This window comes from Haliotis rufescens, unplaced genomic scaffold, assembly GCF_023055435.1.
Source record: "Haliotis rufescens isolate VD_foot unplaced genomic scaffold, xgHalRufe1.0.p SCAF_120, whole genome shotgun sequence".
In the NCBI taxonomy this organism is placed as follows: Eukaryota; Metazoa; Mollusca; class Gastropoda; order Lepetellida; family Haliotidae; genus Haliotis; species Haliotis rufescens.
In genome coordinates this window covers 507,902-526,106 of record NW_025963803.1, presented here as the reverse complement: position 1 = coordinate 526,106, position 18,205 = coordinate 507,902, and the positions used below count along the sequence as shown (strand labels likewise).

The window sequence follows — 18,205 nt, the reverse complement described above, 5'->3', positions numbered from 1 at the left end:
TGGTATTATTACCTACAACAGAAATGTACTATTTACCTTCAACAAATATATACTTACAATCAGTTGAGACTATTAACCTAAAACAAATAGGTACTACTTAGATAGAAACTAACAGTTTTAGGCCACTAGTTCTCATAATGCAGCAAAACCCTTAAAAAGGGTAAAACTCATACTCGTACTTAGGATACCTTAACTATTGGGCAGTTTGGCAAGGACTTGGACTAGTGCCAATTTCTAACGCCAACTTACCTACAACTGATCATTACTGATGGCTACAATGTACGTAGAAACTACAGGACAAAATGTACATTCACTTCATTTATTCATCACAAGTAGACCACAAAACATTTCTTAAGTGTTTCTGGACATCAAACAAAACAATTAGTCAATGATATACAACCATATTGAGATTTCAGCACCAGAATTGACAATTGAGTCATGACAAAAACATGGGTGTTAGGCACATTTGTCAAGCTAGATACATGATGCGCCATTGGAGTAGGATGATCCGTTTCTGTCTGTATGTTTTATTTGTTTGTTTGTTGTTTAACCCTGCACTCAAGTTTCTCTCACAAACCAGTGACCAATGTATTAGCCTTGGTCACAGCCAATATGGTCAGAGTGAAGATGTCTCACAACTCGAAACCTCCTGCTTGTAATATAAGGTACAGGTGTCAATGGCGTAATTGTGTGGAGTGAGTGAGTGAGTGAGTGAGTTAGGTTTAACGCCGCTTTTAACATTATTCCAGTTATATCGTGGCGTGTCAGCTAAATGTGGGAGGAAAGCCCAAAGTGATGCAGGTCTCAGACGTTTACCACTTTGGTGAAACCCATGAGCACGGGTATGATGCTGACAAACCTAGAAACATAATCTGGGCGAACCGGGATTCGAACCCACAATCATAGGTTTCTGGCGTGCCCAAGGGACGCAACTCTGCACAGCGAATCGCGACACCTTAGACGACTGGGCCACCTGTGCCCCCGTAATTGTGTGGATTTTACGAGCTTGATGGACCAAGGTCAAATGGACCAAGGTCAAATAGTGTACAAAAACTTTCAGGAAAATCCAGAACATCTTGTTATTGAAGATTCTTGTGACAGCCAAGGGATGATCACTTTACATGTAAACAGGCTCCCCCAGGATGATTTATATCATCAAACTATGGTGTCATGACCTCAGTACAGAGCAGCCAGCCGACTTGAGTCACATGACGGTCATTAGCTAATCATATAGCTGGATTCCATGAAGGATATGATAGGATAATATACAAGTCATGATTCAATGAATCCCCATGAATGATTCAGGTGTTGACGATGTTGCTGCTAAACCAGCAATTCACTATCAGCAACTCTTGTTTCCTGAAATGATACAAACACATATTTTCCATCTTCACTGGACCATTCATTGCACTTTTCCTGTTTAATTTAACATCAAAGACTTCACATTACAGACATATTTTTTGGCAAAAAGGATCAATCCATTACTTTTTGTTTGCATTTTGTTTAACTTCACACTCAACAATTTTCCAGTTACATGACCGTGTTCCTCAAATAATCAAATCTGACATGCCACCAACCATGTCATCGAGCCTGTCCACCTGCAGTTTCCCGAGGCAAGGGAGTTAACTGACTATTAAAGTCCAGTTTCCACCCTTGCCCAACTAGTCTGGAATTTCTGGGCTCGATCGTAATGCCACCAGTGGCTGTTATGAGTTATGTCCCTTCTATGTCCCTCCTATTGACCAATCAGTTTCCACCTCTCATATCACTGCATTTGCTTCAAACAAAATGGCGACCCCAGGAAAGGCTATCTGATCAATAATCAAGATCTTTATTGTAATAAAATAGGTCTCACTTCACAAAGTGTATCAAAACATGGAGCACCTTGATTAAAAACATGAAAGTATTTGGAAAATATCTGATAATGCTAAGGTGACGGTACACATGCTTTGTAAATCTTGCAATCCCCCAAAATCTGCATGGCAGTTTAAGAACCGGATGTGTTACACGATTTTGATTGGACTATGCACAGACCATTGGTCCAGCCTAAATAGAACTCCATAATTCCAGTCTGGTTTGGAAGGTGGAAACTAGACTTTTACAGTCAGTTACCTCCCTTGCTTCGGGAATGTGGTTCACCACAGATACTGTAGCCTTAGATAACGGATTAATCTCTTGTGATATTTAGACTTCATTTGTTCAGTTTAATGCAACATTTTCAGCGATAGATACTAACAGTTTCAGCCAACTAATCCTTATAATGATAACATATAGCAAAACCCCTAAAAAGGACAATTTTCTACTAGTCCTAATGCTGACTTATAATATACCTGCTGTATGGTTGCAGCATGTACACAAACCAGACAATCCAGTGATTCATATAAATGTACAACATCCCACGCCGGGGTACAATGACCCTGAGCCAATTTGTCAACTCTTATGATAAGCATGTATTGCTGGGGACAAAACCTATCCCAGAATCCCAACATATGGTGGGAATTTGTAGGTACTTTATGTATACACAACGACCTAATTCTATAATATTTGATATTCACAGAACCTTAACAGGGTTCGATTTAGCTACATAAAACATGCATCAGTGCAACGTATTATTGAAAAGTGCAACCTAATATTGAGTGCAAAGAGTGCATGTTGTAAAAATTGAAATTTGTGTCTGGTTGGTTGGTTGTTTTGTTGCTTAACTCCGCACTCAGCAATATTCCAGCTATATGATGACGGTCTGTAAATAATCGAGTCTGGACCAGATATTCCAGTGATTGATATCATGAGCATCGATCCACACAATTGGGATCGATGACATGCATCAACCAAGTCAGCGAGCCTAACCACCCGATCCTGTCAGTCGCCTCTTACAACAAGCATAGTCGCCTTTTACAGCAAGCATGGGTTGCTAAAGACCTATTCTACCCTGGATCTTCATGGGTCGAAATTTGTGTCCACGCAATGGGGATACAATAACATGCATCAACCAAGTCAGCAAGCCCGACCACCCGATCCTGTTAGTCGCCTCTTATGACAAGCATAGTCGCCTTTTAAAGCAAGCATGGGCTGCTTTGAAGGCCTATTCTACCTCGGGTCATCACAAGGTCTCTTAATAGCTGTTTGAGTGAGTGAGTGGGTGGGTGTGTGGGTGGGTGTGTGGTCGGGTGGGTGTGTGGTCGGGTGAGTGAGTGAGTGAGAGTATGGTTTTATGGGGGATACCACTGTACCCATGTGAAGAATCGAACCCAGGCCTTCGATGTGATGAGCAGATGATTTAACCTCCAGGCTACCTCACTACCTCTTCATTGGTGTAGAGGAACCTAGTGTATGTACAAGATCGTGAATCACTGACAATGAGGTGGCTAGTTTATGTACACTTGGACCAGCTGAGCTAACCTGTTACCCTGGTAAATCTCTGATAGAGTCGTACCTCATCTATCCGTGCCCTCTTCTGTGATCGCATTTCGTCCTCATCTTCAAACATCTCCTCCATCTTACGTTTGTACCTAAAACACACAAAATCAGTTGCAAAAGGATTGAATTCCGACACATGTCTATAAGTTTGCTCTTTGAGGCCCTGCCTCAGATTTCCATTTACCCAAATTACCTGCCTGCATCAACTTTAACATCATTCCAGTTATATCATGGCATGAATGTGGAAGGAAAGCCCGAAGTGATGCAGGTGCACGGCTATGGTGCTGACAAACCTAGAAACATAATGGGGGCGAACCAGGATTGGAACCCACAATCATAGGTTTCTGTCGTACCCAAGGGACGCAACTCTGCATAGCTAATCGAGGCACCTTAGACGACTGGGCCATCCGTGTCCCCTCAACTCTAAATGTCAACAATGTCTACACACAGAGACAAATTTTAGTGTTTACCTGTAATGACAGCAAGTTGGATCAGCAGCGGAACCACAATTTGTCGAATGACGTCAACAATTTTCAGCTATAACATTGTTTCTAGTGTGACGTCATTCCGACCTCACGCCTCAATAAGATTCGAATGATGTCAACAATGCCATCCGGATGACGGAAACAATACACTGTTGTCTCGTCACATGATATGACCCTAGGGCACATATGATTTTTATGAACCCTGATGTTTGACCGCACAGGTAATGAATAATAACAGTTACTGATAAACTAAAAGGCAAAAAATGTATTTTTCTGGACTTCAAACTTAAAACCGAGAAGAGTCAAGGGGAGACAACTTACACTTCACTCTCGGGGTTGTTCTCCTGGTTGCGGCACTTCTCCAGTTTGCGCTGGATGAGCTGCACAACGTCGCGCTGCAGCGTGTCCTGGTTCTTCACCATCATCTTGATCTCTGAAACATGGCAGGTGGAATGAAACTACACACAGCAATATTACAGGTGTGTGATGCTGGCCTGTAAACTTTCAAGTCTGACCCACATCCTCAAGTTGATTGATATTGTGAGCAACGATCCATGCTGTCAGGGTACAATGACAGACTATCAACAATGATACCTCTGAGTGTGAACTGACCGCCTCCGTGGTCTAGTGGTAGAGCGTCTGCCGGGAGAGCGGAAGGTCCAGGGTTCGATCCCCAGCCGCATCATACCCAAAGACGTTAAAAGATGGTACTTGTTGCTACCCTGTCTGCGGTCGGCATTAAGGGGCTAAAACAAGGACTGGTCGGCTCGGAGACAGTATACTGACTAGGGCATACTCTTGATAAGGGTGATGGTCTTCCCGAGTCCCTATGGTATCTCTGTGCGTGAACTAGGGCAACGACTTACTCTTGATAAGGGTGATGGTCTTCCTGAGTCCCTACAGTAGCTCTGTGTGTGAACTAGGGCAACAACTTACTCTTGATAAGGGTTACAGTCTTCCTGAGCCCCTATGGTACCTCTGTGTGTGAACTAGGGCTACAACTTACTCTTGATAAGGGTGATGGTCTTCCTGAGTCCCTATGGTACCTCTATGTGTGATGTAGGGCAACAACTTACTCTTGATAAGGGTGATGGTCTTCCTGAGTCCCTATGGTATCTCTGTGTGTGAACTAGGGCAACAACTTACTCTTGATAAGGGTGATGGTCTTCCTGAGTCCCTATGGTATCTCTGTGTGTGAACTAGGGCAACAACTTACTCTTGATAAGGGTGATGGTCTTCCTGAGTCCCTATGGTAGCTCTGTGTGTGAACTAGGGCAACAATTTTACTCTTGATATGGGTGATGGTCTTCCTGAGTCCCTATGGTAGCTCTGTGTGTGAACTAGGGCAAAAACTTACTCTTGATAAGGGTGATGATCTTCCTGAGTCCCTATGGTATCTCTGTATGTGAACGAGGGCCACAACTTACTCTTGATAAGGGTGATGGTCTTCCTGAGTCCCTATGGTACCTCTATGTGTGATGTAGGGCAACAACTTACTCTTGATATGGGTGATGGTCTTCCTGAGCCCCTATGGTATCTCTGTGTGTGAACTAGGGCAACAACTTACTCTTGATATGGGTGATGGTCTTCCTGAGTCCCTATGGTATCTCTGTGTGTGAACTAGGGCAACAACTTACTCTTGATAAGTGTGACGGTCTTCCTGAGTCCCTATGGTATCTCTGTGTGTGAACTAGGGCAACAACTTACTCTTGATAAGGGTGATGGTCTTCCTGAGTCCCTATGGTAGCTCTGTGTGTGAACTAGGGCAACAATTTTACTCTTGATATGGGTGATGGTCTTCCTGAGTCCCTATGGTAGCTCTGTGTGTGAACTAGGGCAACAACTTACTCTTGATATGGGTGATGGTCTTCCTGAGTCCCTATGGTATCTCTGTGTGTGAACTAGGGCAACAACTTACTCTTGATAAGTGTGACGGTCTTCCTGAGTCCCTATGGTATCTCTGTGTGTGAACTAGGGCAACAACTTACTCTTGATAAGGGTGATGGTCTTCCTGAGTCCCTATGGTAGCTCTGTGTGTGAACTAGGGCAACAATTTTACTCTTGATATGGGTGATGGTCTTCCTGAGTCCCTATGGTAGCTCTGTGTGTGAACTAGGGCAACAACTTACTCTTGATAAGTGTGACGGTCTTCCTGAGTCCCTATGGTATCTCTGTGTGTGAACTAGGACAACAACTTACTCTTGATAAGGGTGATGGTCTTCCTGAGTCCCTATGGTACCTCTATGTGTGATGTAGGGCAACAACTTACTCTTGATGAGGGTGATGGTCTTCCCGAGTCCCTATGGTACCTCCGTGTGTGAACTAGGGCTACAACTTACTCTTGATAAGGGTGATGGTCTTCCTGAGTCCCTATGGTATCTCCGTGCGTGAACTAGGGCCACAACTTACTCTTGATAAGGGTGATGGTCTTCCTGAGTTCCTATGGTACCTCCGTGCGTGAACTAGGGCCACAACTTACTCTTGATAAGGGTGATAGTCTTCCTGAGTCCCTATGGTATCTCTGTGTGTGAAGTAGGGCAACAACTTACTCTTGATAAGGGTGATGGTCTTTCTTAGTTCCTCCTGAGAGGCCCCGGCTAGCAGGACCTCGGTCACATAGCTGAAATGAATAGGAAGAAGGCGATAGTGAGTGACGAATTCACCACTTTGAACAGTCTTTCGGTAATATCACAGCATGTCAGCTTCATTTTGGAGGTTGGCCTGAAGTGATGCAGGTCTTTTAGGATGTTTACCATTCTAGTGAAACCCTGGGGCACAGATACAGTGTTGCAAATTTAGAAACATAATCAGGGTGAACCTCGGATTTGAACCCAGGATTCTGGCAGAACTAAAGGATGCAACTCTGCACAGGGGCTTGTGGCACCTTAGATGACTGTGCAATAATTGATTAGGGTCCCATTCAAACCTTCAAACTGAATAAATGAGTGTTATACTTTGGAAGCTTTCAGAAATATTCCAGCAATATCATGGCGGGGCCACCAGTAATGGGCTTCATGCATTGTACCCATGTTGGGAATTGAATCTGAGCCTTCAGTTTGATGAGAAAACAATTTAACCAGCACTGCTTCACCGCCCAAACATTCAAAGCAAAATCATTTTGTCTGATAAGTTTACTAATCCCCAAACCTGAATTTCACACCAGTGAAATATATTAAAACTTTTGATGACAGTCTGTTTTTTTGTCAAATATACAATAAAAAAACGTCAACAGACAGCTCTTTTGACCATCATGAGATCCTGAAAAACCCATTCTGACCCAAAACATTTTCTAACATTTAAACTGAACAGGCCTGGGGTTTTATGTCTGTGTTATTTGTTTGTTTGTTTGTTTGTTTGTTGTTTAATGCCGCACTCAGCAATATTCCAGGTTTATGACGGCGGTCTGTAAATAATCAAGTCTGGACCAGACAATCAAGTGATTGACATCATGAGCATCGATCCACGCAATTGGGAAACCATGACATGCATCAACCAAGTCAGCGAGCCTGACCAAGCAACCCTGTTAGTCGCCTCTTACGACAAGCATAGTTGCCTTTTTCAGTGAGTATGGGTTGCTGAAGACCTATTCACAAGTATCTGGAGTTTTACGAGTCTGGAATGTTATGGGTCTGAGGTTTAATGATTGTAGGATCTATTGGGTCTGGGTTCTAATGAAAGTGGGTTGTAATGCATCTCAGGTGTAATGAGTCAACTCATGAGTGAGTGAGTGAGAATGGTTTTACGTCGCTTTTAGCAATATTCCAGCAATATCACGGCGGGGGACACCAGAAATGGGCTTCACATATTGTACCCATGTCGGGAATCGAACCCGGGTCTTCGGCGTTACGATCTAACGCTTTAAGCATTAGGCTACCCGACCGCCCCGAGTCAACTCATGAGTCTGGAGTCTAATGGGTCTGATGTCTAATGGGTCTAATGTATGAGTCTAAGGTCTACTCATGAGTCTAGTGACTAATGAATCTGGAGTCTAATGGGTCTAAAGGTCTGAGTCTGAGGTCTACTCAGGTGTCTGGGGGTCTAATCAGTCTTAGGTCTAGTGGGTCTAATGGCTCAGACTCAAGAATCTGAGGTCAAATGGGTAAATGGGTCTAATGTCAGAGTTTGAGGTCAATTCATGAGTCTGGGGTCAGATGGGTCTAATGGGTTAGACTCATGAGTCTGAGGTCCGAGGTCTGAGTCTGGTGCATAAGGTTTCTGTACATTTAAGCATCTACTTTTCTTCCCTGGCCCTATGTGAGCCTCACCTGTCCATGATGATCTGTTCCCTTGATGCGCTACTGAGTAGTGCAGCCAGAGCCACCTACAACAAAGCAGTGTCTTCAGTTCCAGGTTTCAAAATAAATTCTACCATGACTCTGAAGAATGCTTGATTCTGATTGGTCAAAATCTGTATATAATTTCACAAAAAGCGCTCAGTTACAAATTAAAATCAGGGGTTTATCTCTTCCTGCTAAGAGGCTGATATTCATCCCCAAGTCAGCAGCAAATGTCAGTAAAAATTCCCAAACTGAATTTTAAGTTCCCAATTATTGTTGACATAGTTATAACCATGACAACTGATGTTATGGCTTTGTGGAGGTAACTTGTTACCACTGCAGACAGGGCCAATAAAGTGCAAGAGGCATTAAGTCTTAGTTTTATATTATTGCAATGTTAAAATTCTTTCGAATTTAGGAAAATGCAATGTTAAATTACCACTGAACAGTGACAGTGCAAACAACAAGCCAGCATGGTCTCACCTGCGATGGTGCAAACAACAAGCCAGCATGGTCTCACCTGCGACAGTGCAAACAACAAGCCAGCATGGTCTCACCTGCGACGGTGCAAACAACAAGCCAGCATGGTCTCACCTGCGACGGTGCAAACAACACGCCAGCATGGTCTCACCTGCAACGGTGCAAACAAGCCAGCATGGTCTCACCTGCGACGGTGCAAACAACAAGCCAGCATGGTCTCACCTGCGGTGGTGCAAACAACAAGCCAACATGGTCTCACCTGCGACGGTGCAAACAACAAGCCAGCATGGTCTCACATGTGGCGGTGCAAACAACAAGCCAGCATGGTCTCACCTGCGATGGTGCAAACAACAAGCCAGCATGGTCTCACCTGCGATGGTGCAAACAACAAGCAAGCATGGTCTCACCTGCGAAGGTGCAAACAACAAGCCAACATGGTCTCACCTGCGACGGTGCAAACAACAATCCAGCAGGGTCTCACCTGGGAAGGTGCAAACAACAAGCCAGCATGGTCTCACCTGCGACGGTGCAAACAACAATCCAGCATGGTCTCACCTGTGATGGTGCAAACAACAAGCCAACATGGCCTCACCTGTGATGGTGCAAACAACAAGCCAGCATGGTCTCACCTGGGAAGGTGCAAACAACAAGCCAACATGGCCTCACCTGCGACGGTGCAAACAACAATCCAGCAGGGTCTCACCTGCGACGGTGCAAACAACAAGCCAGCATGGTCTCACCTGCGACAGTGCAAACAAAACAAGCCAGCATGGTCTCACCTGCGACGGTGCAAACAACAAGCCAGCAGGGTCTCACCTGTGATGGTGCAAACAACAAGCCAGCGTGGTCTCACCTGCGACGGTGCAAACAACAAGCCCGCATGGTCTCACCTGCGATGGTGCAAACAATAAGCCAGCATGGTCTCACCTGTGACGGTGCAAACAACAAGCCAGCATGGTCTCACGTGCGATGGTGCAAACAACAAGCCAGCATGGTCTCACCTGTGACGGTGCAAACAACAAGCCAGCAGGGTCTCACCTGTGATGGTGCAAACAACAAGCCAGCATGGTCCCACCTGCGACGGTGCAAACAACAAGCCAGCGTGGTCTCACCTGCGACGGTGCAAACAACAAGCCAGCAGGGTCTCACCTGCGACGGTGCAAACAACAAGCCAGCGTGGTCTCACCTGCGACGGTGCAAACAACAGGGAAACATCAGTGCCCAGACTCTTGTCAATAAAGTCCTCTGCATAGCGTCGTAACTTCTCAGGGTCACCCATCTGGGGATATCGAGTCTGAAATAGATGTGGTAGCATCAATTGTGGGGCTGAACCATCGTGAAATAATCCTCATGCTGCCCATTATAACAATAATAATACAACCATATATATAGTGCTATATTCTACATCACAGAGGACATGATCTAAGGGAATACATGATGAGTCAGAAGGTCAGTAGCTTTGAAAGAGGTAAGTTTTCAATCCAGATTTAAAAGCAGAAAGAGAGGGAGCACTTTCAGAGTACCAATACCAAAAATAGCAAACTCAACAAACCCTAAGATAGACTTGCGATAGTTGTGAGGTTGTTATGTACAAGGGTGTCCAGCCTTAGATCTACTGCCTGTACCTTCAGGTCTAAGAACTAAACAACATAGATCTACAGTCTGTTCCTTCAGGTCTATGAACTAAAAAATATGTCATACAAGAGGCCGTCCATAGATCTACTGTCTGTACCTTCAGGTCTAAGAACTAAACAACATAGCTCTACTGTCTGTATCTTCAGGTCTATGAACTAAACAATATGTCATACAAGAGACCATCCATAGATCTACGGCCTGTACCTTCAGGTCTAAGAACTAAACAACATAGATCTACTGCCTGTACCTTCAGGTCTATAAACTAAACAATATGTCATACAAGAGACCATCCATAGATCTACTGTCTGTACCTTCAGGTCTATGAACTAAACAATATGTCATACAAGAGACCATCCATAGATCTACTGTCTGTACCTTCAGGTCTATGAACTCAACAATATGTCATACAGGAGACCATCCATAGATCTACTGCCTGTACCTTCAGGTCTATGAGCTAAACAACATAGATCTACTGTCTGTACCTTCAGGTCTATGAACCAAACAATATGTCATACAAGAGACCATCCATAGATCTACTGTCTGTACCTTCAGGTCTATGAGCTAAACAACATAGATCTACTGTCTGTACCTTCAGGTCTATGAACCAAACAATATGTCATACAAGAGACCATCCATAGATCTACTGTCTGTACCTTTAGGTCTAAGAACTAAATAACATAGATCTACTGCCTGTACCTTCAGGTCTAAGAACTAAATAACATAGATCTACTGCCTGTACCTTCAGGTCTAAGAACGAAACAACATAGATCTACTGTCTGTACCTTCAGGTCTATGAACTAAACAATGTGTCATACAAGAGGCCATGCATAGATCTACTGCACATACCCTAATGTCTATGATCACGATATGGCTGAAATACTGCTGATGTGACGTTAAATCTTAACTCACTCACTCATGTCTATGAACTAAACAATATGTCATACAAGAGACCATCCATAGATCTACTGTCTGTACCTTCAGGTCTAAGAACTAAATAACATAGATCTACTGTCTGTATCTTCAGGTCTATGAACTTAACAATATGTCATACAAGAGACCATCCATAGATCTACTGTCTGTACCTTAAGGTCTAAGAACTAAATAACATAGATCTACTGCCTGTACCTTCAGGTGTATGAACTAAACAACATGTCATACAAGAGACCATCCATAGATCTACTGTCTGTACCTTCAGGTCTAAGAACTAAATAACATAGATCTACTGCCTGTACCTTCAGGTCTATGAACTAAACAATATGTCATACAAGAGACCATCCATAGATCTACTGCCTGTACCTTCAGGTCTATGAACTAAACAATATGTCATACAAGAGACCATCCATAGATCTACTGTCTGTACCTTCAGGTCTATGAACTAAACAATATGTCATACAAGAGACCATCCATAGATCTACTGTCTGTACCTTCAGGTCTATGAACTTAACAATATGTCATACAAGAGACCATCCATAGATCTACTGCCTGTACCTTCAGGTCTAAGAACTAAACAATATGTCATACAAGAGACCATCCATAGATCTACTGCCTGTACCTTCAGGTGTATGAGCTAAACAACATAGATCTACTGCCTGTACCTTCAGGTGTATGAACTAAACAATATGTCAAACAAGACACCATCCATAGATCTACTGCCTGTACCTTCAGGTCTAAGAACTAAACAATATGTCATACAAGAGACCATCCATAGATCTACTGCCTGTACCTTCAGGTGTATGAGCTAAACAACATAGATCTACTGTCTGTACCTTCAGGTCTATGAACTAAACAACATAGATCTACTGCCTGTACCTTCAGGTCTATGAACTAAACAACATAGATCTACTGTCCGTACTTTCAAGTCTATGAACAACCCCTCCAGCGGTCTGTACATGTTGTGGATTGTCAGGTGATAGTGTAGTCTCTGCATCAGCAACAACTCGAATCCAAGAACGATGTCAGCGAACTTTTCCCGATTGCCCTTTAGGTTGCCTACAAACTGACCAATCGGCACGTAGAACTCTTCAACCTTACAAGCCAGGTATACACACGTGAGCCTGAAACACAAGGTATATTGTCAGTTTTGTGTGTTTTTTGTTTAACACCACAATATTAAAGCTAATTGACAGCTGTCTGTAAATAATTGAGTCTGGATCCTGGATCAGCACAAAAAAAACTCTTCCACCTATGTAGCCAGATATACACATGTAAGACTAAAAACACAAGGTGCTTGGTGAGTACAGGTCGGCACACAAATCTCTTCCACCTAAGTAGCCAGATATACACAGGAGACAAACACAAGGTTCTTGGTGAGTACAGGTCGGCACACAAATCTCTTCCACCTAAGTAGCCAGATATACACAGATTACAAACACAAGGTTCTTGGTGAGTACAGGTCGGCACACAAATCTCTTCCACCTAAGTAGCCAGATATACACAGATTACAAACACAAGGTGCTTGGTGAGTACAGGTCGGCACACAAATCTCTTCCACCTAAGTAGCCAGATATACACAGATTACAAACACAAGGTTCTTGGTGAGTACAGGTCGGCACACAAATCTCTTCCACCTAAGTAGCCAGATATACACAGATTACAAACACAAGGTTCTTGGTGAGTACAGGTCGGCACACAAATCTCTTCCACCTAAGTAGCCAGATATACACAGGAGACAAACACAAGGTTCTTGGTGAGTACAGGTCGGCACATACATCTCTTCCACCTAAGTAGCCAGATATACACAGATTACAAACACAAGGTTCTTGTTGAGTACAGGTCGGCACACAAATCTCTTCCACCTAAGTAGCCAGATATACACAGGAGACAAACACAAGGTTCTTGGTGAGTACAGGTCGGCACACAAACCTCTTCCACCTAAGTAGCCAGATATACACAGATTACAAACACAAGGTTCTTGGTGAGTACAGGTCGGCACACAAATCTCTTCAACCTAAGCATGCTAAGTAGCCAGATATACACAGATTACAAACACAAGGTTCTTGGTGAGGACAGGTCGGCACATACATCTCTTCCAACCAGGACACAGGTAACAAAACACAAGGTGCTTGGTGAGTACAGGTCGGCACACAAACCTCTTCCACCTAAGTAGCCAGATATACACAGGAGACAAACACAAGGTTCTTGGTGAGTACAGGTCGGCACATACATCTCTTCCACCTAAGTAGCCAGATATACACAGGAGACAAACACAAGGTGCTTGGTGAGTACAGGTCGGCACATACATCTCTTCCACCTAAGTAGCCAGATATACACAGATTACAAACACAAGGTTCTTGGTGAGTACAGGTCGGCACACAAATCTCTTCAACCTAAGCATGCTAAGTAGCCAGATATACACAGATTACAAACACAAGGTTCTTGGTGAGTACAGGTCGGCACATACATCTCTTCCAACCAGGACACAGGTAACAAAACACAAGGTGCTTGGTGAGTACAGGTCGGCACACAAACCTCTTCCACCTAAGTAGCCAGATATACACAGGAGACAAACACAAGGTTCTTGGTGAGTACAGGTCGGCACATACATCTCTTCCACCTAAGTAGCCAGATATACACAGATTACAAACACAAGGTGCTTGGTGAGTACAGGTCGGCACACAAATCTCTTCAACCTAAGTAGCCAGATATACACAGATTACAAACACAAGGTTCTTGGTGAGTACAGGTCGGCACACAAATCTCTTCCAACCAGGACACAGGTAACAAAACACAAGGTGCTTGGTGAGTACAGGTCGGCACATACATCTCTTCCAACCAGGACACAGGTAACAAAACACAAGGTGCTTGGTGAGTACAGGTCGGCACACAAATCTCTTCCACCTAAGTAGCCAGATATACACAGGTGACAAACACAAGGTGGTTCACAAGTACAGTACTTACATGATATCTCTTGGGTGGTAGTCCATCACAGAGTTGTTCACATAGAATCTCTTCATGAAATTTATTGCAGTACCCTGAAATGCAATCAGAACTGAATGAGTGTTTGTTCTCCAATAAGGTGAGGTGAGGTGAGGTGAGGTGAGGTGAGGTGAGGTGAGGTGAGGTGAGGTGAGGTGAGGTGAGGTGAGGTGAGGTGAGGTGAGGTGAGGTGAGATTGGGTTTTACGTCACCTCCAAGATTATTGCACTTATAAAGCAACGTGCATGCACATGATTGTGTGGGTGGGTGGCTGATTGTACTAGTCCGGACTGATGCCGATTTATAGTGCTAAGCTCACTGAGATACCATACACAGTTTAACACAATACCCCACTCAGACACAGTATACTGACTCCGAGCCGACCAGTCCTTGTTTTAGCCCCTAAACGCCAAGCACCAGACAGGGTCACGACTCACAAGTACCATTTTTTAACATCTTTTGGTATGATGCGGCCGAGGATCAAACTCCAGACCTTCCGATATCCGGGCAGACGCTCTACCACTAGACCACGGAGGCGGTCTGTACTGCAATGAGCAATCAGAACGAAAGACCAATCTTGACAGCCTTGATATACTTGAGTCTAGAATAGTTAAATCAGTAATACAAGGGGCGTCTCGCTCAGGCTTTGCATTGCGACGCTATTTCTAATGTGACTTTAGTGAATGACAAAATGTATTGAAGTCACTGTCCAAAATAACTACCTGCCCCCCTGCCCGTGGCTGGTAACTTTTCTGTCAGGCAGCATGAAGTTTTCCTCCACCTGCCCGAATGTCTGGCAGATAATTTTAAGTCAACTTACATCTTCAGTTTTATCATAACTCCTCATAGATTCTCAATTTATTGTTTGCATTTTTTCAACTGAATCAAGATGTGATTTGTCACATATTTTTCGTGATGTATAATATTCATAATGTCTGAATGTGGGAAGATAGCTTTAGAAATCGACAGGCGACATTTATGGGTCACCTGCCCAACTGTCTTGTTGGGTTTAAAAATTATTTTAAAAATTGATTGAACTTCGATAACCGTATTCGATGTAATAAGCGCCCTGCTCTAATAAGCGCCCACGGCGATATTTGGTAATATATTGGCTAGTGAACAATCCTAGTTGGCACCCTCTTCCGATTGATCAATGAACACAAGATTTATTTATTCGTGTATAATAGGCACTCGTGTGTTATATGCACCTTTAATTACGGACAATTAAATTCTCAAAATATATATCTGTCGTGTATAATACACCATGATACACACACAGACTTTTCTTTTGTATCATTTCAGGCTGTCAGCATAAACCACGAAATTTACAATCTTTCAACTCATTCACCAAAATTATATTCCAATAAGAGGCCCCTATTTCAAATGTTGAGGTTTCTGGCATGCCAAAGGGACGTAACTCTGCACAGCCAATCGCAGCGCACAAATAATATAAGGGCGAGTGATGTTGTATGGCAAATAAACGTTGGAGGTACTGCGTGTGTTCAGAGATCAGGGTTAGTCAGACACAAATTTGAATTTTTTTTACATGCACTCAGTGCATGTAGACATAAATATTAGGTTTCATTTTTTAATAATAGGTGTCACTGATGCATGTTTTGTATACTAGTAGCTACATCGAGCCCTGTAAAGTATTCCAAACACCAATGCATTACGCCTGCGACTTACAACAACACATTTTGGCATCGGAGGTTGAAACTTCCCACAAAATTCCTTCATCACAAACTCAAAATGCCGACACAGCAGCCTCTCCTCCTGTGCGGTCAGGAAATGTCGAGACCTCTCTTCATCCTGTAACATAAAAATAAGGAGTGCCGAACAGAAGGAAATAATTATTCCCAGTGTGTCTTCAGAGTTAACTCCCTTGCGTAAACATAAACAAGAAATTACTTTCCTTGTCAACTTGAAGTACTATTTCATTTCAACTATTATGTGAGTGAGTGAATATGGTTTTACTCTGCTTTTAGCAATATTCCAGCAATGCCATGGAGGGAGACACCAGGAATGGGCTCCACACATTGTACCCATGTGGGGAATCAAACCCGGGTCTTCGGCGTAAAAACGAATGCTTTAACCAGTAGGCTATCCGACTGCCCTCCCAACTATCATGTGATTGGTATAGTAAGAATATAAGGGGGAACTTTCGTTAGTCTCCAACCTTAAACCTATCTGATTAGACCAAAAAAACATAAGTTCACCCAGGAAATTGTAAGTCAGTCAAAAATCTTTTCCAAATTCATTATGATGGCATTCCCACACACATACACAAAATATAAATGTCACTACATTTGGGGTTAGAGGTCAAATTTCTAGTAATGGCTGTGTCACACTTGGAAGAAGCTTGATGGCGGCTGGTGTAAAGGGAGGTAACTTTTGAAGAAAGGGAGACAACTCAACACCCCCCCCCCCCCCCCTTGTAATTGCTGTGAGCATGATCAAGGGTTTGAGAAAAGCAATGGCCGCTGTGGTTGAGCAAACACATTTAGCAATCCCCCTCCGATGCAATGTACTGTGCCTACTTACTGTCATGTTGCCCGCAATACTGTTGATACATTTCTCGTTTGCTTCTGTCCGCAGCAAGACAAGCTCCTGGTCATCTTTGAATGTCCAGTACTTTCTCTGTGTGCTGATGTGAAACATTTCCCTGCTTGACTCCCCTGCAGTGAAATATTAGCAGGGTTTAACACAAAATATTTATAAATTGATTTTCATTTTGACTTTTCCTTGGCCATTTTGACTTTTCCATAACCATTTTGACTTTTTTTTCAAGGGAGATTTCTTAGTTACAAATAAGAGTGAAACAATACACCGATATTCCAATGTATCGCGATACTTGATACACGGTACCTGTGGGCCTATTTATCGATATGCCACGATATGGAATGCAAATCTTAAGTACATTGCGCCCTTCAAAATAACGCTTACTCGATTATAGCGCACATGGCTCTCAAAAGTTATTTACATTAATTAGCTCAAGTATAATGCTGACACAATGTTTTTCCCCATCTCAAAACATATTATCAGCTGATACCGAACTAGTCTGGAATTACAGAGAAATATTTTGGCTGGACTAACGAGTCTATTCATAGTCCAATAAAAATTGCTTAATGAAATTGACACCCAGTTTGCAAACTACGATGCAGATTTCAGTTGATTTCAGGATTTGCAAAATGTGTACAAAGCTGACCAATGAAACACCTGAATCAAGCTTACTTGATCAGTTGAGACGAACATTGTTTACAAAGTCGTGAAACACTGTATGTACATATTTCAAAATATTAGATTGTTACATAGACATGTGACATCGAACAAGTTTCTTTGTACAGCTTCAGATGTATGGGATATTGTTCCTGGATATCGACAGATATATTCTTTGAACAAGGAAACTGCATGATATTATACATATAACTTTTTGCAGTTGTAATTACAATATTTGCAATTTGTTTTCATCCATTTGCTTCAGCAAGAACACGGTGGGCTTCAACAGACTGGTGAAATTGTTCCACACGCAAAAAAAATATCTGGCAATAGTAGTTAAGTTTCAAAGTGTTACGCTTATAGTTATTATGTTGCATACATATATCGTGAATCTCCAATCTCACAACTCCCCTCCCTGTTGTAAATGACCAGTCTCCAACCAACTGTCTGTAACAGAAACTTCACTGAAAGAGGAATAAACACACAGAGAAGGTCCAAAGTTGTTTATGGAATATCAGCTTCATTATTTCATGCCTATGAAAAGCTTAATGTCCAATCTCTCTTATGCTAGTAAACTAACAGTGCTGAATACTTACGTTAGTTTCCCTTATTCGTACGAACATAACACATCATAAACACATGCTTGTCTTTCTAACTAAGAAGCAGACGGGAGAACCACCATGAGACCGGAAGTTTACATGGGTTTCATATAAAAGACCAGTTTGCGTTAATGAGGCGAAAATGAGCTATAATGTATCATGTAAATAATTAAACGTTTCT

At 42.8% G+C, this 18,205-nt stretch overlaps 1 protein-coding gene across 1 annotated transcript; it reads right to left on the bottom strand.

Annotated features, from left to right (window-relative positions):
• Positions 1-858: 858 nt before the first annotated feature.
• Positions 859-18,147, bottom strand: LOC124115439 (cyclin-H-like). The gene is made up of 11 exons (XM_048393896.1): positions 18,022-18,147; positions 16,751-16,884; positions 15,896-16,018; positions 14,192-14,265; positions 12,147-12,348; positions 9,846-9,953; positions 8,168-8,223; positions 6,452-6,522; positions 4,224-4,335; positions 3,434-3,509; positions 859-1,359 (listed from the first exon to the last, which is right to left on the bottom strand). The coding sequence occupies exons 2-11, from the start codon at positions 16,865-16,867 to the stop codon at positions 1,324-1,326; spliced, it is 975 nt and encodes a 324-aa protein (XP_048249853.1). The 5' UTR covers positions 16,868-16,884; positions 18,022-18,147; the 3' UTR covers positions 859-1,323.
• Positions 18,148-18,205: the final 58 nt, after the last annotated feature.